This window comes from Notamacropus eugenii, chromosome 4, assembly GCF_028372415.1.
Source record: "Notamacropus eugenii isolate mMacEug1 chromosome 4, mMacEug1.pri_v2, whole genome shotgun sequence".
Taxonomy (NCBI): domain Eukaryota; kingdom Metazoa; phylum Chordata; class Mammalia; order Diprotodontia; family Macropodidae; genus Notamacropus; species Notamacropus eugenii.
In genome coordinates, this window is record NC_092875.1 from 365,126,796 (window position 1) to 365,147,708 (window position 20,913).

Below are 20,913 nucleotides of genomic sequence, written 5' to 3' on the forward strand. Positions count from 1 at the left end.
AGTCAACAGCTTACTATAAAAGACCCAAAAAATGCTGAAGAAAATAAGAGCTTTAAAAAGAGGCTAACTCAATTGGCAAAAGAGGTCCAAAAAGCCAATGAGGAAAAGAATGCTTTATAAAGCAGAATTAGCAAAATGGGAAAGAAGGTTCAAAAGCTCACTGAACAAAATAGTTCTTTAAAAATTAGAATAGAGCAGATGGAAGCTAACGACTTTATGAGAAACCAAGAAATTACAAAACAAAACCAAAAGAATGAAAAAATGGAAGATAATGTGAAATATTTCATTGAAAAAAACAACTGACCTGGAAAATAGATCCAGGAGAGACAATTTAAAAATTATGGGACTACCTGAAAATCATGATCAAAAAAAAAGCCTAGACACTATCTTTCATGAAATTATCAAGGAAAACTGCCCTGATATTCTAGAACCAAAGGGCAAAATAAATATTGAAAGAATCCACTGATCACCTCCTGAAAGAGACCCCAAAAGAGAAACTCCTAGGAATATTGTAGGCAAATTCCAGAGTTCCCAGGTCAAGGAGAAAATATTGCAAGCAGCTGGAATGAAACAATTCCAGTACTGTGGAAATACAATCAGGATAACACAAGATCTAGCAGCTTTTCTACATTAAGGGATTGAAAGGCTTGGAATATGATATTCCAGAAACCAAAGGAACTAGAATTAAAACCAAGAATCACCTACCCAGCAAAACTGAGTATAATAATCCAGGGGAAAAAATGATCATTCAGTGAAATGGAGGACTTTCAAGCATTCTTGATGAAAAGACTAGGGCTGAATAGAAAATTTGACTTTCAAACATAAGAATCAAGAGAAGCATGAAAAGGTAAACAGGAAAGAAAATCATAAGGGACTTACTAAAGTTGAACTGTTTACTTTCCTACATGGAAACATAATATTTGTAACTCTTGAAACTTTTCTCAGTATTAGGGTAGTTGGAGGGATTATACACACACACACACACACACACACACACACACACACGCACACACACATGCACACACACATATATAGACAGTGCACAGGGTGAGTTAAATAGGGAAGGATGATATCTAAAAAAATAAAATTAAAGGATGAGAGAGGAATATATTGAGAGGAGAAAGGGAGAAATAGAATGGGATAAATTTCTCTCACAAAAGAGGCAAGAAAACCTTTTTCAATGGAGGGGAAAAGGAGGGAGGTGAGAGGAAAAAGTGAAGATTCCTTTTATGACATTTGGCTTCAGGAAGGAATAACATGCACACTCAATTTGGTATGAAAATCTGTCTTACACTACAGGAAAGTAGGGGAGAAGGGGGTAAACAGGGTGGGGGGATGATGGAAGGGAGGGCAAATGGGAGGAGGGAGCAATTAGAAGTAAACACTTTTGGGAAGGGACAAGATCAAAAGAGAGAATAGAATAAGTGGGGGGAGCAGTATAGGATGGAGGGAAATATAGTTAGTCTTGTACATATGACTACTATGGAAATCGTTTGCAAAACCTCACATATATAGCCTATATTGAATTGCTTGCCTTCTCAGTGGGAATGGGTGGGGAGAGAGGAAGGAAGAGAAGTTGGAACTCAAAGTTTTAGGAACAAATGTTGAGAATTGTTTTTGGATACAACTGGGAATAAGAAATACAGGTAATGGGGTATAGAAACTTATCTTGCCCTACAAGACAAGAGAGAAGATGGGGATAAGGGAAGGGAAGGGTGTTAGAACAGAGGGCAAACTGGGGGAAGAGGTAATCAGAATGCATGGCATTTTGGGAGATGGAGAGAAAATTGTAACTCAAAATTTTGTGGAAATGAATGTTGAATACTGAAAATAAATAAGTAAACATAAAAAAGAAAAAAAGAAATATTCATAGCAATATTATTTGTCACAGTCTCCAATAATTGGAGAATGCTTTAAAAAAAATAAACCTATAGCCAATAGATATAAAATATGCCTATACATTATAATAAATTATAAGTTTCATCGGACTACAGAAAAATGGGCAAAAATATGAAGATATATTGAAGGAAAAAAGCAGAAGCATATCAATAGTATTTACACTAACTACAACTATTTGATAATAATATGCTACTTGCTTCAAAATCCTTAAGTAGATTACAGATACTATAACTTTATCATTGATACAATAAAATACTGAAAGATTAGAAGATAAACTATTAATCTGGAGAGATTGTAATAGATGAAGAGAGACCATGAAATCATAGACAAAAATAGAATAAAAGAACTTCTGCCTATATAACTATAATAACTCAGTTAAACCTTTATCTTGTGAAAAAAAATTGAAGAAAATTCTTGAAAACATTTTAATTTGTATCCTGAGAGAACTGAATGGTGGGACTGTGTTTCCAGAATTGAAAAGTGAAGAGTAAAAGCAAATATTTTTGTTAAGAGGTAGCACTTGCTTTTTCCTTTCCCACATCTAATCTCTTTAAGGCCAGTGAAACTACCACTACTAGATTCTTGAATCAAAGCCTAGAAAGGTTTATCGAATAGTTAGAACCAGCGTCAAAGAGAACAAAGATGGGGAAAGTAATCAGATTAGAACAAGTCTGCAAGGAAGAGATCCATATAAACATAACAAAATTGTGAAGGCAATGAGGGATTACCTCACAAGGCAAGTGAAGGAGACAAAGATTAAGTCACAGGAGGAGGGGAAACATACCTCCTTGATAGCAAAAGTTCTTTTTCTTTTGCCTTTGTATCTCCAGCACCTAAAACAATTCCTGGCAAATATTTAATAAATGCTTGATAATTTCTTTATTTATTAATGCTCCCAAAAATGAAGAAACAGAGGATATCATCAAAAGTGGTGATTTCAGACTCAAAACCTAGGTCCAAATGATTCCTCTGATGCACATGACTCTAAATTGTAGAGCATGTCCTGACCTTTGTTCATAGCCTCAGTTTCCCTCCCAGGGATTCCCTACAGCAATGAAATTAAATTTCCACTTATTACCCCCCCTACATAAAACCTTGAACATATGTATACATGTGTATATGTGTGTGCATATGTATATATGTGTGTGCAGGTGTGTTTGTGTGTATATGAGTATATACACACATATATGTGTACACACACATATAGACATACATGTTGTATATATATCATGCATACACATATATGCATGTGCATATGTGTGTATACAGTTGTAAATATAACCTGCAAAATCAATGGAGTCCTTACTTGAAAATTAGAAGAAATCTAGAAGGTATCTAGTCTATGCTCCTTCACTGAACAAATGAGGAAACTAAGATGAAAAGAAAGGAAATAAATGATATGCCTAACGTCATTCAGATAATAATAAATGACAGAAATCAGGTTCAGATTCAAAACCAGGTCGTCTGGCTTCACAATATTCTTTCCACTGTTCCACTCTGCTTCACTAAGGTATTTATAGTCTGTTAATATGAACAATTTGTCACCTGAATTTTTCGTAATAATAAGGACTATAAAATAGTCACATTACTTACTGTTGTTTTCTGCATATATCCTTATAATAGGCATCAATTCAAAGAGCACTTTTGGTTTTGATTCAACGAGTTTCACATTCCTTTTATCCCATCCAGCACCTTCTAGGTAGAGCCCATAGACATAGACACCCTCAGTTGGAGGAGCAGAAATATCATCTTTCATCCATTTGGTGACTTCATTGCAAAGTACCACACTGTCCAATGCCCATCCTTTGTTGGCTCGAGTGATTTCCTATTCAAGGAGAAAACAAACAAACAAACAAACAAAAGCAAAGGCAGCATGAGTAAATTACCAAGCTACTCTTTCAGTATAAAGATAAAAAATATTCTTTTTAAAAGGAGATACTAAAACAAGCAAAATTCCAAGGAAATAGAGGATTACTTGACTAGATGTGTAAAATTCCCTCATAACTCATACCTATGTATTGATTTCATGGTTTTGATTTTGGTTTTTTTAGACATAAAATCAAACTTGGAAATAAAGAATATTATTGTTAATTATATCATTATATATAATTATGAATATAATATAAAGGATAATATTAATATTAAAAATTAAAGGTAGCTGTTTTTTTAAAGGAGATTAAGTTAGCTTTATCCTAATGTTTTAATGCCAAGAAATTTCACTAATGTTAAGAGGAGGAAATCATTCTTCAGCCTCAAAATAATTCTACATGCCTCAAAATAATTAAGAAAGAAGAAAAGTTTATAGCAGAAAAGTATAGAATTACTATGTGTTCAAAACACTGGTTTTTACCTGTCTCATCGCTGTTAGAAATCCTTGAGGGTTAAAAAATCCTGTCATCCAAAAGCAGTTTGGTCGGCCATCAAAAAGCCAAGAGTTAAATTGGCAATTTCTTTCTAAGAGTTCCGTGAACCAGAAACCTAGTGTACCTGAAACCCAAGATGCCTTAAAAAAAGCATAAATACAAATGTTCAGTTAACATGAATGGTCTATATAGGTTAAATTAATACCCATCAACAAGTATTTACTAAGTATTTACTATGTGCAGGCACTATTCTAAGTGCTAGAGATAAAAAAAGGCAAAAAAGGGGGCCATTTTCAAGGTATTCTAGTCTAATAGAATTAACATGCAAATAACCCCTTATAAATGAGATACATAAATGATATTTTTGTAAATAACCTCAGAAAAAGGAGACTATAATGTACACAAATCCTTCAGATTTTGATGTCCAGATGGCTATATGATATAAAACATAATTATATTGATAATCTACCCATTTTACTTTCAAAGTATGGCATGTGGAAAGAACTGAACTTTAATGTCTTCATCTTTCTTTATGTCTTCGTCAATACTAGGTAAGACCTGGCATTTCACTGGCATAGGGATCCTCTCCCCAGTGTACATTAGAACTCATTCATGCTTTAGCAGATGGTCTTCAAGTGCTTCCCTAGCCAACTTCCTGGTGATGAACTCACTACCCTTAGCCAGGTCTCCCTTGGACAACCGACATACAATCCATTACTAGGCCAGTAGGTGAAATAGTTCCAGCTTTATAGGCCCACCAAAGGTTGTGGTCTACTGGAAAAGCCTTTAAGAACCAAATTTATCTCAAGTTCCTCAGTGAGGCATCCAAGTAGTACTTGTTATGGAAGTTGCTTAATGTACTTACACTAGTGTTTTTCATACTCAAATTTTAATGATAGTATGAGAGTTCACTGGTCATCAGCATGATTACCAAACTAGTATAATTTTCTATAAGATGTCAGAATGAATATAAAAATATTCCTTATCATTAAAGTCACATTCCAGGTAAGATCATGTTCTATTTTTATTGGTTCAATAATAAATTAATTCAGTGAGTTAATGGAATTAAGTTCAATGGAGTTTGGCTACTTCTCTCAAAATAAAAATGAAATATACACAAATTTATATAGAATTCACATTCATCTACATTAATGTCACCCTAAGATTATGACTATAGCTCAATTCAGGGTAAATCTTTCCATATTTTAAAATATTTGTTATTATTCAATTGTTTCAGTTGTGTCCAACTCTTCATGACCCCATTTGGGGTTTTCTTAGCAAAGATGCTGGAGTGGTTTTGCATTTTCTTCTTCAGCTCATTTTACAGATGAGAAAACTAATGCAAATAGGGTAAAGTGGTCATATAGCTAATAAGTATCTGAGGTCAAATTTGAACACAGGTCTTCCTGAATCCAGGCCTGGCATTCTACCTACTACGTCACCTAGCTTCCCCATTTCAAAATATACTCTCTGTTAAAGAGGTTATACAAGTTTTTTTTTCACTTTTCATTTTTAATTAGATTAAAAACCAGTCTACATTTCCCAGGGTTTTCATCTCCCTTCAAATTAATTACCTTCTGATGAAGGAAGAAAATATGAAAGTTGATTTTCTTTATCACCCTTGGATCAATTATATTAATTTCTTTTAATAAAAAGTCAATTCACTGAACTCACTTTGCAAACTTTAATTATTCCATTTGGCATAAAAATATTATTATGTTTTCATTGGTATCACCTTTACAACCACTACTTTACTTCAGTGATACAAGTGATTTATAATTTCAATGGCATTTGTACTCCCTCCAAATGAGCAGCTCCCAACCCATCCATTCTGTTCATCCCTTTGAATCTACTGTCCATCTTATCCCTCAAAGCCTCCATAGAGGGTCTATCTACCCAGCAGTCCAAGGCTCATCTGTGGATCTCTTAACTTTGTCTAGATGCTGATGGAGCATGTTAGCCAGCCATCAGTTAATCTTTCTGCTATAAAACTAGACAATCTCTTTTTAAATTAACACATCTTTCTAATGATATCCCTTATGCCACTAGGTTTATGTAATTCTTCCTTATTCATATGCAACAGTCTATTCACACCCATTATGTTCCATTGTAATTTCTTGGAGACTCTAGCATCCAAAGACTTCTAGCATATAGCATTACCAGAAAATCAACTGCAGAATATATCAATTTCTTGAGATATCATTCATTGTTGTCTATATCTAGGACCTCCTACCTAAAGAAAATATTCATGCAACAAAGGAACAATGCTTTGTATAGTCTATAAAACTTTGGATTAACTCATTTTATATATCTCAACCACTTTCCCCAACATATCCACCTTGTCATCCATTGTTTTGAAGTCACAAGTATTGCATTATATGTTGATTTAATTAACATGTTTTTTTCAGTTATTTGTAGAGTAGTTTTTCTTTTTACCTCCTTTTCCTTTGCTACAGATGCTGGAGCATAAGTTGAAGGTATTTATATGGTAAGAGTTTTTGCAATACTTATCAACAGTACTGCAATATGAGGTGACCAAATATCCCATAAAATGATTTTTTGTTGTTGCGAATAGATTCATGATAAAACCAAATCTGCCAACTCTTTTATTTGTTTTGTTAATTAGAACATGTAAGCCATCCTTTCATTTAGCTGAAATTGATTTTTTTCTTCTGGTTTTATTTGTATTAAAATGCCTATCATGATTAAGTTCCTCCAGTCACATATTCAGTTGGTCATTGGATATATCTCACATTTGGAGTACCAACAGCTAAGCTAATATTTATAGAAAATCTAAAACCTCCAATTACTACCACCCTTGCCTGACTTTCCTGTCATTTGGATATTTGTAAAATGCTTTGCAAACAAAAAGTACTATAAAATGCTAGGATTTTTTTTAATTAAATGTTCAGCTTACTAGTAATGAGCATCTCTGTACCATATACTCTGCTATGACAACACAATTTTTCACTGAATGCAGCTCCACATGCTCTCAATTGCATGGAACAAGATACCCCTCCCAGGTATTCTAATTACCAGAAATCTCTACATCCTGCCTTGGATACATTCAACAATTTCCCACCTCCCTCCACCTCCTCTGCCTTCTGACTAGAGGGCTGGATTTGGGAACCATGAAATTCCATCCAAAACCTTTCTTTATTGAAGGCAAAACCTGAACTTTGCAGCTCACTCCACTTTGCATCTTCCATTCTATTGGTCTCAACTTCATGGAACAAGATGCTCCTTGGGATTCCCTAAACCTCCATTCTCCAGCTTCCTCTTATGTATTTTCTTCTCCCATTGGATTGCAAAGTCCTTGAGGACAGGGAAAGCCTTACTTTATCTTACTTGTATCTCTGGAGGTTATCACAGTGCCTGGCACAGAGCAAGTGGTTAATAAATGTTTATTAAATAGAATTAATGAAAATGAATACATAATTGAAGCTTTTCCAGGATAGCAAAATATGCTATAGTCTGAACTCCATTGACACGGGTCCCTTCTGTGCCAAGAAAAAGAAGGTTTTGGACTTTGTGGCTAGTAGAATATCACTATTCATAAATATCTATGAGATTTATAGACTTATAGGTATGTATACAATATCATTTTTATTTTATTATATAAAAACCAAATCAATTGATTTTGGTATGTATATTTCTGAGATATAGAGAAATTTAAGCAGCCCGCCTACAATTCAGAAGACATTTTGGCTCAATGCACAGTTATAATTTGCGTTCAGTTCTTTGCCTTAAAAGCTTCAGAACCTTTATGCCATGCTTTTTCAATCATCCTCCCAACAACCCCGTGGAACAGATTAAATATCTTCATAAAAACATCATGAGTTGAAAATGAATTCATTCCATCCTTACCCTTTTGGGTTAGTTAAATCAAAGAGAATGGTTTGTGAACTAATCTGAAAGCCAATAAATTGAGATTCCTTTGAGGAGGGGAAGCCATACAGGGATTTTCTGAGGGGAACATACTTCTCAAGAGTTTTACAGTTCCAAATGCAATCCCAAAGGTGAAAAGAGTACCAGGCAAAAACAAGGTTACAAATGTAGAAGACTGGGAGGATAATGGTATAGGAACAGGGAAGTTAAAAGGTGGAGTAAGCTGTGGAGGGCAAGGGGGGAGGAGGAAATATAATGATTTTAGGTTTTGGACATGTTGAGTTTGAGATGATTCTAGGATTTTCAGTGTAAAATTTTCAGTACCTATGACTAAATCTATTTACCTGAATACTTTCTCAGACAAAATATTGTTTATTATAACATACCAAAGGATACTTTCCTGAAATCTGTGTGTGTCACTATTTAAGGAGACATGTGACAGTTGTTTGTATTAGAACTCAACATTTATGAGTTTAAAATATTTTATTTCCATCACATGATAATACCCATTACTCCATTCATCCTATATCAATATTCAGTACCATCTATCCATTTCCCATGAGGAAATACTAATCAAGAAATAATTATATTTTTTGTAAATTCAGAATATTTAAAGAATATGACTACTGCTTCCCTCAATAAAACTAAGGTGTGAAATTCTTCTTCGTATTATGTCATATATCTACCCTTTTCCTTGTTACTAATGACAGATCCTACCTAAATGCATAGATAAATACATTTATTCCTAAGCAAAGAAGTTCTTTAAATAGCTTGGATTTAGCTTTCCACTTGCCACATGAAAAAATTCATGCCCCTTAGTATAGAGACTTCTTTTTAGGGACACAGATATTTTATTTCATTGTTATAGAGTGTTCCCCATTGAGAAATCCCCTTTAACCAAAACAGTTACATAACTTTGTGTTTTACAATTGTAGAGAGTCGCCCCGGGCTCTAAGAGGTTACATTAATTGTTCTGGGTAACATAGCCAGTTTGTATAAGATATGGGACTTGAAGCTAGCTTTTCCTATTTCCTAGGCCAGCTCTTTCTTCATTTTTTCATTATTTCATTAGCTATACACTTCCCCCAATAGGACAGGAGAAAATTATTCATTTCAGGTTGATGCTTACTTTTCCCCAACGAGCAGGGATCCTTGCATCATACATGCAATCCAAAGCATCTCTCAGATTTTCACTCATGATTATGGTGCCATCTATTGCAAGTTTTAGTTCAGTTAAGGTGCTTCGAACCAAGCTGATTATCCGTTGCATTCGGTCTATCTCCTGTCTGAGAAATATGTTTATAGGTTGGAATGGCCCCATCTTTTGCAACCTATCTTTTACCTGTCATAGAAAAAATGAAAAAATACATTAAAAATTAGACAACTGTTAATGACATTATTGATTTTGTGCCCCGTCACTCTTTGGGAATAAAAAGGGCAGAACTTTTATAATTCAATACACAACATTTATTATTTGCACAGAAAAGATAAAGCTGACCCAGGTGACTAATCATAACCTTCCTTTCACTTAGAAAATAATAAGCTGCTTCAGTGCCATGAAGGGATAGAAAAGCTATACACATACACACACACACACACATACACATATACACATATATGTGTATGTATTATACATACGTATGTCTGTATATATTTGTAAAGAAATGAGTATTCATTCCCTCATTAGGCAACTGGGTGGAACAGTGGATAGAGTACTGGGCTTGGAGTCAGGAAAAGCTAAGTTCAAATCTAGCCTCTGATACTTGATTGCTGTGTGACATTAGACAAGTCACTTAACCTGTTTGACTCAGTTTCTTCATGTATAAAACATGTAATAATAACCTACCTCCCAAGGTTATTGCAAGGATCAAATGACAATATCTGTAATAGCACAGCACCTAGTACATGGTAAGTAGTATACAAATGTGTGTATATATATGTATGTTAATGTATGTATATAAGTACATATATATATTCATAGAAATTCATGTATATTTATGCACATATCTATATACACATATGGACATTATCTATAATATTACATTATATATACTCATACATAGATACATACTGATATAAAATGACCCTGCTGCAAAAGCTGCATAGATGGTCAGACAATTAAGCAGATAAATTGCCTGCCTGAGACGACTGACAGCATGAAGTCAAAGGCTTACAACTAATAAAATAATTTATCCCAAGGAATAGCTTCTGAAGATATGGTTAGAGAAGTTAACCACTGATACGATATTTTATGCATTCCTCATTTTCATCAAGCAACATTATTCTCTTTAACTACTCTAAACTTTTAGACCAAAGCAACCAAGAATGATAATGAAAGGAAGACGATGATGATGATGATGATGATGACCTACATATTTCTTTCTCAAAAATGGGGAAGGGAACCAGAAATATACAAATAAATATGGCAATCTTCTGTCAAAGGTGAGACTAGTTACCATATTCATTTAGTTTGTGCTCTCCATTGAGACCACCTGTAAGTGAATAATTACTGTTACTTTTGTGAATTAGGAGAGTGTCTGCCACCTAGACAAACCGTGTCATTGTACAATATCCATGAGAATGCCATTACATTAAAAGAACTTTTGTTATCACCTTCATTATGAGGCAGTGGCCCAGAAAGATGAAAACTGAATCAACTCACAGCTGATTGGACTGAGAAATAAAGGCTCCAAAGAGTTAATGATGTAAACATATCTTCCCTAAATTAGAAAATACTTACATTTGAAATGGTGTTTTAATCCACCCAACACATTCTTAGTATTGAACAAGCTGGTAGTTTAGATTAAGAATAAATTGCCTTCTTTAGCATAAATGACAACTTGAAATACCTTGGGAAAATGTTCTCCATTTAAAAAGCAATCCTAACCCATCAGTACACATTTAGTCATTTAATTATAGACATTAGCATTCTGGTCAGGCTTTCTCCGTATTTATATTCTGAAAACATTACATAAATGGATTTGATAAAGCTCTTTTTAATATTAAAAAAAATCAGACTAACATAAGGATGAATTTTTTTTACTTGGGGTAGCATCCCCAAACCATTCCCAAAACTTCGAACGTAGTTATCATTTTTACAGGACTTCATTAACTCACTTCAAATGGGACATAATCAGGAGGAAGTTTCTCCAACATATCATCAGCCAGTCTTGCCACTACAGTCTCTCTGGTCTCATCTCCTCCACTGGAACTGTCTTTAGGCTGAATGCTGAGGATAGTGTCTAAAACATCCTTGGCTAGTTTGCTTTGGTAAGTAATATCAGCATTAGGGTGCAATCCAAACACCTCAGGAGTGTCGTAAGTTGGCAAGCCCTAAATTGGCAAAAAATTAAAATCTTAATAGCTTAATTATTTCCTTCATGAAAAATAGAAAAAAAAGATAGCACATCTTTTACAGTATGCATTGATTTTTCAGTGTATTTATTTTTAGTTTTCAACATTCGCTTCTATAAGATTTTGAGTTCCAAATTTTCTCCTGTCCCTCTCCTCCTCACTCTCCAAGATGGCATGCAATCTTACAGTATGTATTTAGATTAAACTTTTTAATCATGGCAGAACATAAAACTCAAATAAATAATTTCAGAAAAAATCAAGTTTGCTACAAAATATTATCACTGAAACATACAACATAAAATAAATTCTAATTGGGAATTCTGGGCCAACAAATAAAATTTAGCAAAAGGTTCATCTCAAATTTTCATGACGTGTACTACCAGATGGGAGTGGGACTTCTCTCCTAGAGTCTTAAATATAATGAGATGCCTTAGGGGACAATTTATTTTGCTTTTAAAATCACCTTAAAGAGACAAATACTTTCATTTTCATACATATGTATGAAAATATAGCTGAAACCATCATGCCTTACATATGTCTATTGGATGAAAGATCCATTGATCTAGAGTTGGAAGGAAAGTCTGAGGAACTCTTATCCAAACCCTTCATTTTACAGATGAGGAAACTGAGGGCCAAAGAGATTATTTGACTTTCTCAAGGTCATGAAGGTAGTAAGTGTGATATGCAATATTTGGCTCCATGCCCTCTGACTTCAAAACAAATGCTCTTTCCACAAAACCATGAAGAATGTATGAATGTAGAAAATCCTTCTAATAATTAAAAATCAATCCCAGTAATCATTCATATTTTGTAGATTTAGATAACTATATGAAATAAGTGTGGGAAAGAACATTAGAACCAGATTCTGAAGGGCTATAAATGCAAAACTGAATAGATTGTGCTTTAACCTAGAGGCAGTAAGAAGTCAATGAAGCATTTATTAAGCACTTACTATATGCAAAGCACTATACTAAGTGCTGCTAGTACAGATAGAAAAGCAAGACAGTCCCTGCTCTCCAGGAGATCACATTTTAATGGAGGCCAGGGAGGAAGAAAGAGGTAGATACATCGCATAAGGTAAGTTTTAGCTGCAAGTCAGATGGTAAGATTCTATGGTCCTTTAGAGTGCAGTAGCAAAGTAGATACTAATGCCTCTTCTTTGATATTATTTTCAACATTAAAATCACATACATTTTTATGCTGAATCATTTTACAGTGTCAAGGACTTTGGAGACAAGAACTTTCCTTTGGGCATCTTCAAACGATGTGGCAACAGCATCTGCAGGAGCAGCTGCCAGACTGCATCTCCACAGGGATTGCTTCTCAAGATGATGGCTATGGATATATAGCCTAGAAGCACTACTCTTCCAAAGACTATCTCCATCAGGTTGTAAGGGGAGATGGTGGTAGTGGTTTGACTTAGTAGGTGCGAGGTGTCTCTTATTTCTTCTTCAGGAGAGTGATAGGATCAGATGTGTTTTAAGATTTCTTTGGCATGGATGTGGATCTTAGATTTTTTGCAATAGTCCAGAGGAGAAATAATGAATTCCTGGACTAGAATAGTGGACACTTGAGTTAAGAAAATTATGTTAGAGGTGGAGAGGTAGAATCAACAAGATTTGGAAAATGGTGGGATACGTGGGTGAGGGAGAAGAAAGAATTATGAGTGATTCAGTTTAATTGACAAAGAAAAAGCCTGCAAATTCCAAGTAAGTTAGATTTGAAGTAGAGATACAGAAGATTAATTTTTCACTGGATGTTTAGAAGGTAGTATAGGTTTACTCAGACCTTGAGCACTGAGTAAATGGTAAACTGACTCTAATAACTGATCTATTCAATAACATAGAAATCCTTGCTTACAGCCAGTCTCCCATATGCCATGCTGGAGCTTAAGGAAACAGATTCCAGAAGGGTAGGTCTGGACAATCAACCTCATGACCTTTTTGTTAAAAAAAAAAAATTGGTTTCTATTGTAAGAAAAAAAGTTATGGCAACAGAGTCTCATTGTATGATCAGAATGATCCCTTCAAGATGCCTTGGCTGATGTGAACCAGATGAGAAGATGGTGTTTCAAAACCTTTACAGCACATACATGTATTTGTACCCTATCCAAACTTATAATAAAATGTAATTTCAGGGAGATCTAAGGAGAGTGTCAGACACTTCCCCCTTCACCTTTGCAGAAGTGGGGACATTTATGGATGTGGAATATTGAGAATGTCGCCACATTTTTTCAGCATATTGATGGTTTTGTTGGTGTTTTTCCCCTCCTTCCGCTTGTTAAAACATTCTTTGTTTTAAGTTGTGGCTCAATGGGATAGGAAAGGTGGAGAGATACAAGGGAAATTTTAGACAATGTAAAACAAAAGATATCAAAAATTTGTATAAAAGAGAAGTAAATATAGACAATATAAAATAATTGGGACTCTAATTGCCTAATACAAACCCAGGAACTATATGAATACAATCACAAAACTCTTTTCACACAAACAAAAACATATCTAACCAAATGGAAAAATATTAATTGTTCATGGGTAAACTGAGCTGACATAACATAAATGACAATTCTACCTAAATTTATTTACTTATTCAGTACCATGGCAATCAAACTATCAAAAATCAATTTACAGAGCTAGAAAAAATAATTTAAAAAATAGTCTGGAAGAAAGAGAAAAAAATAATAGAAGTTGAAGTTAGAGTCAACTCATCATTGTGACTGATAAGGTAGCTGAAGGGACATAAGCAAAAAGTTGCCATAATCATTGGTCACCCTGAGTTTCAATTCTACCTCTGATGCTTACTAATGATGTGTCTTTGGACAAGTTTCTTAATCTCCCTGTATCTAAATTTCCTCATCTATAAAACAGAGTTGGATTGGGTAGCCTCTGATGTTCCTTTCAGCACTAAATCTATGATCCGTTTTTCCCACTTTCATGTTAAAGGAAAGGAAAATAATTTCTCAAAGGACGAAATAAGAAAAAGCAAGTGAAAGCATATAGTTTGGATGGAAATGAAGACAAGTAAACATTTATGTAGAAAACAGACCAACAAATTCCCCATGTTGATATATATTTGATTTGCGTGTAAAATTTTGGAAGGTGACAAACCTGGACATAATGAAGATAGTTCTCCACCGTGCTGCATTTCGGTATGTTGTATCCTTTGTAAAAGCAGAAATCTGGAGTAAACATATTTTCACTAAACCAAACTTTAGCGAATGTGTTCAGTAATCTTTTATCATAGTCATCTGTGACTCTGCCTCCATATTGAATTTCACCTATCATGTAGCGCACAGTGCTCCAGGAGACACCCTGATGAAAGAGCACCATAAAGAATGATGAGAAATCTATGATCATCATAATATAATTTCTCCTATCTGCCATGCATTGTGATTTTAAAATGTTTATTTAAAAAGGAATAACATGATATTTCCAAAATAATAAATTATTGTTCAACAGTGCATCACTCTTTCCACTCTTTTTGAATGCATGTATTATATTAGTTAGGGAATTACATTATCAAAGAGGGAATATGTTAAATGTTTTGTATTAGACTATGTCACTAGAACAAGAGTTGTTCAAAAGGCAGGTAATAGGAAAGAACATCCTTCATGTGAGGTTTATACTTTGGAATGCATGGATCAAAAATCAAAAGGCAGAAGGGATCTTAGAGGCTACTGAACTTAACTCCTTCACCTTACTGGTGAGCAGAGAAGAGTTAATGACTTTCCCAGGGTCATGCAGCTAGGAAGTGTCTAAGGCAGAATTTAATACAGATGTTTCTGACTCAAAACCCATGTACCCTTCAAATATTTGGGTATATTATTTTCCTTAAAACATTAGGGCTTCTATACCCTTGTCATCAAGGGAGGTAGCACCAATTTACTAAATAAATTCTAAACTGTCAAAAAATCAAAACTGAGCTCCAATGTTCATCTACAGATTATTTTCGGAAAAACTGGTTATTTTCTTTTATATACATAATGAAAAATAAAGAATTGTAAGAAAACAAATAAAAGAACTGCTTGGATGCCTATTTTTATTATTTTAAGGTTTAAAGGTAAGTGTTATTTAGCAGATTCATATAACAAGTTTTGTTTGCTATGAATGGCTGAAAGGTAGACATGAAAATACACTCATGTACAAGCTTCTGAAACAACCCAAAATTTCATTTTCTTGGACTTTTAGGGGAAAAAAATCTTCAGAGAAGCCTCCCCATGTAGCTGTCTACATAAATTCAACTTTGCTTCAGGAGAGAAAAAAAAAGACAGAAAGAAAGAGAAAATTGTCCACATTTTTCCTCAAAAGAAGTGGCAAGCAGGCAACTCAAGGCATGATCACTCACAGATAATATTTTTTCCAGCACAAAGACTAGGACCACTATTAGGTGATTTAACCCTGACACAAGGGAGTCAAGTCATCTTGAAACCTCAAGCGTATATTTCAGAAATGACATGAAACTACATTAACTGCAATACCTTTTTGATATCCATGTCATCTAAATGGTTTTGGATGAACTGCATAGTGGCATTAAAGTCAGCCTGATTGAATTCATAGGGGATGTTCCACCCCAGTGGGCCAAATTTGCGTCTTTCTTGGACTGTGGAATGCAGGAAAGCCACAGCATATAACATCGGTTTCCACTGAGCCATATTATTGACATCCAGGAGATCTTGGCTAACACCTGTCATGGCCAAATGGATGAAACTCATTAGGCATTTTCTATATTCTTCATTTAAGTTTCACTAAATATAATGAATAAACAAACTTGATACTAAAATTCACAGAAGTAGCTTGTATTAATCAGAAAAAATTTTTCACAAAGATTATTTTAAAGTAAGACTTTGAAGGCAGAAATGGATATGTCTAAATGATGAAGAAGGAAGAACTATCTCTCAACATGTCTTATGGGTTACATGTAATACATACATAAACATATATGTATGTGCATGTATGGTGTATATATTTACATGTGTGTATGCATACACACATACAAATAATTATGTGTGAGTGCATGTACATTGGGGATTATTTTAAAATACCATCACTCACAAGACAGAATCTGTTTATTATTTCCCTTATCTCCTAGAAGTGAGATAACTCCTATCTTAGTGTGACTATAAATGTGTACATTTGAATAGCAAACAGGACAGCAATTTGTCATTATTCAGAGATTCATATAAAAAAGATGTCAAATTGGAAAACTGAAGAATACAAATATAGGGAGAAAATAGGACATATAGAATTGAGATGTTATTCTTAATCATTACTACAATAGTTACTTTTCATCATCACTTCCTTTTCTATTGGTTAAAGAAGAAAGCAATTCCTTAAAAAAATCTTTAAGAGAGTATAATGGCCAGGAAAATAGCATTTCTATTTCCCATGTAAAGTTTCACACACCTCCGTAGGTTCTTTTTAGACCTGCTCTGAGTCCTTGTGGAGGCTCATTGGCAAATTTGATGGACATTTGAAGAAGGGTAATGGGGAATTGCTTGTGGACCTCAGTGGTCATCCAGAGGCGGAAGGCATCATGTACAGTGTCTGTTTCTATTATTATGTCCATCAGCTCATCCAAGAAATCCAGACCCAGATGGCAGTTCTGCAGAAGTGCCCATCCTCCCTGCATCAAGCAGATGAAAAGAAAAATTGTTTGTTTCCTTCTGCACATAGATTGAACGCTCATAAGGTCCACTGAAAGTGATTGGAATTTAATAAGCATAACTCTAAGAATAACAGAAAAAAGTAAGACACAAGTTATGAAATGCATCCCTGGTTGTTTTTTATATCAATTTTTACAGTAAACTAGAATGTCAAGTATATAGCTTTTAGAAAATATAGAAAATTGGTCCAGGAGCCCTAGTTTTAAATATCAGCTCCGCTATTGCTATGTGACCATGATTCATTTTTCCTCTCTGGGTCTTAATTTCTTCATCTATGAAATGAGCAAGTTGGACTTGATGACTAAGGTCTCATCCAACTCTAAATCTTAATATGTCACAAAAATAATTGTTAGGAAACATGAGAAAAAACCTTAAAATAAAAGAATATGGAATAGATTGCGATAACTTTGTGATTCCTTAAAATCATTTTGAAAGACAGAGTTTTTGTTTTGAATTGTGCCATGGAAGAGATGTGGGCAAATTCGTTAAAAGAATAAGATTTTGTATATCACATGTGTAAAGATACTTACAACCGATCTATTTAAACAAAGAACTATATAGTTCAATCTATATTAAAAGATAGAAACACTCTCCACACTTAAGTAAATATTAACATTTGCCTTTTTAAAAGCATATTCCATATTTCTAAGTATGGATTGCTATGTTTTAATCATAAACGTATGAGTATAAGCATAGCATATTGAGTGGGTCTATGGAGAAAACTTACTTATCGTGGCTTCCTATTATCTATTGAATAAAGTTTAAATTTATTTACCTGGCATTTAAAGCATTTTAGATCTGCCTCTACCTTACCTTTCCAGATTTAAAATCAGGGAGAGAGGTAGAGAGAAGGAGGTAGAGAGTGGGAAAAGACATAAGTGCTTACCAGGTGCCAGGTATTGTGCTGTATACACATATCTCATTAGATTCTCATGAAAACCCTAGGAAATAAGTTCTATTATTGTCCCATCTTACAGTTAAAGAAACTGAGGCAGATAGAAGTGAAATGATTTGCCCAGCATCATACATCTAGTAAATGTCTGAGGGCAGATTTGATGTCAGGCCTTCCTTACTCTAGGCTCTTTGCTCCATCCACTGGGTGACCTAAAAGCTTTTGCTCTGGTCAAACTAGATTTTGTATCTATTCTCTCTTTTCAGTGTATATTCCCAGATACACACTATTCTTTCTATATCTTTACTAACCTTCTACCACACATATCTCTCTTAACCCTATTGAAAGTTTTTTATCCTTTTTAACACAAATAATATGTGTCTTCCTCAAAAAGGCTTCCCTTATTCCCCTAAATCAACTTCCTAAGAAATCTTTCCTCCCCAGAATTTACATAACAGTTTGTTTTGCAATTTTATAATGTACTTATCTATGCTGTGTCTTATCTACCTACTAGGCTCCAAGGTCTATGAGAACAAGGACTAAATTTCAGATACTCTCCCCCCAGAGAGGGCACTAGTACAACACTTAGAACCCAGGACATGCATACTTAGAACCCTAGTACAATGTTCTACCGTAGACACTATTGTTGTTCAGTCATTTTTACTCTGTCCAACTCTTCATGACCTCATTTGGGATTTTCCTGGGAGATATATTAGAGTGGTTTGCCATTTCCTTTTCCAGATCATTTTATAGAAGAAGAAACTGAGGCAAGGAAAAGTTAAATAACTTGCCCAGCATCACACAGCTAATAACAATCTGAGACCAGATTGAAAATCAAGATGAGTCTTCCTGAATCCAGGTCTCAAAGTCCATCTACTATACCACCTACCTACCTGAGCTAAAATTTCTCTGAAAGAATAAAATAGACATTAGATTTACTTGTATATATTTCCTTTTTTGTTCAGTTGTTTCAGTCTTTCTGATTCCATTTGGACTTGCCTTGGCAAAGATACTAGAGTGGTTTGCCGTTTTCTTTTCCAGCTCATTTTACAGAACTAAGGTTAACAGGGCTAAGTGACTTGTCTAGGATTACACAGCTAGTGTCTGAGGTTGAATTTGAACTGAGGTTTTCCTGACTCCAAGACCCATGCTCTATCTGGCTGTCATATATGTTGCCATATGTTGTTGATATAAAGGGCAATTTCATTTTTTTAAAGTACCTAATCTAATTTGTCACGTAGTATATGCCTGATTTATTCTCAGATAGGAAATGTACTGTATTCAAGAAACTGGATACCTCTTTTATGTCAAAAACCATATATTACCATTTCATATATATATGTATATATATATATACATATATATGCATACACACACACACACACAAACAACCTGAAAACCTACCTGTCTTTTGCCTTGTGAGAGATTATTACCCATGGATATCCTAAGTTAGAAACCTCTCAAACTTATTAGATTTCCCTCATGCTAAGAACATACATCTTTCTAAACTCTGACCAATTTCTTCTCTTTAGCAAATCATTTAATCCTGCTTTCTTCTTATGTAGAACTTACCAATTTTCTACATAACCTCATGATACACTGAGATCCTTTTGCTCCTTTGTGATGTCCACACTCTCTTTTAGAGGTCTAATTTCTTTAATGATGGCTTGACTGTACCAGAGTTGCTACCATTTATTGGCTGATTCTGCCATGCCATAACAACACTTTCAATGCAGACGCTGTTAAAAACACTAATTATTGGGACAAATCACAGGCATGCCAATAATGAGATATTTCATTTCATCTGCAATTAAAAGCTAAATATAAAACTGCAAGGTTAAAAAATATCTTTGATTATGACTCCATATTTTGCTGCATAAGGCTGAGATCAAATCAACAGGATACGTGCTCACTTTATACCCTAATTAAACAGGTGCACCCTTATTGCTAGTTCTTTATCATTATAGTATGGGACTAGCTCCCTTATCTAGAATGCTTCTGGATTTTGGTTCTCTATTAATAAGTTCTCCAGATAATTTAGGTCAATACCTCATGCATCATTTTGGGGAGGGAATATTGTAAAAAGATATGAAAACCACCCTTGCCTATTTAGTAAACAAGATGTGATAAATATATATTTAGGTCTTATCAAGAAAAATTTCCATATTCGTAGAACATTTTTGTTTTAAAGAACTTTCCTCAACTTTTGAGGTAGGGAATGTAATATTATTGGATATATTTAACAGGCAAAAAAAAAACTGAGAAAAAAAAATAAGTGACTTGAACAACCCAAGTCTTCTGATTGGAAACCCATTATCCTTTTCCACTAAATCAAATAATCTAGGTATCCTTGTGAATACCAGTACCATACTATACATTTAATAACAATGCCTTTGAGACCTTTAGAGGTGTGAAGATATAGTATATCCAAGATTAACATGCTGGCTTTGTTGTTCTTATTTTCCAATTTTTGCTCCTTTCTAATAATTTCAGCTTTTACAATTTTTACCACCCCACAGATACTTCCCTTTAAAATCTCTATTTTCCACCATTGTTGTCTCTCTTTTCTGGCAAATCCACAAATATTCACTAAACATTTGCTATATTCTTTGGGGGGAAAATATTCAATATACTCCCTTGCCCTCAAGGTGCTTATAATCTAATTTTTGGCTTTCTTATAATCTTTTCTTTAACACTTTTAAAAGTTTTGCCTTTCATATTAATAATGGTTAGATTTGACAGCCATCAACAGCTAATAAAGGTAGCTTAGCTGGTAAAATTAACCAGTCACAGGGTATCCAGTACCATCTTTGTCATCTTTAACTCTTAGTGTTTTATTTTGTTGTGCAGTTATA

General features: G+C 34.3%; 1 protein-coding gene across 3 annotated transcripts in view; it reads right to left on the bottom strand.

Annotated features, from left to right (window-relative positions):
• The window catches only part of DNAH5 (dynein axonemal heavy chain 5), a 420,121-nt gene that overhangs the window by 18,507 nt on the left and 380,701 nt on the right, over positions 1 to 20,913 (bottom strand). For all 3 annotated transcript variants that reach the window (XM_072605437.1, XM_072605436.1, XM_072605435.1), the window contains exons 72-78: positions 16,907 to 17,126; positions 15,982 to 16,187; positions 14,612 to 14,815; positions 11,268 to 11,483; positions 9,280 to 9,492; positions 4,250 to 4,402; positions 3,493 to 3,724 (exon numbers count right to left, since the gene is read on the bottom strand). In XM_072605437.1, coding sequence (XP_072461538.1) covers positions 3,493 to 3,724; positions 4,250 to 4,402; positions 9,280 to 9,492; positions 11,268 to 11,483; positions 14,612 to 14,815; positions 15,982 to 16,187; positions 16,907 to 17,126 — 1,444 coding nt within the window. The remainder of the gene's footprint in view (positions 1 to 3,492; positions 3,725 to 4,249; positions 4,403 to 9,279; positions 9,493 to 11,267; positions 11,484 to 14,611; positions 14,816 to 15,981; positions 16,188 to 16,906; positions 17,127 to 20,913) is intronic.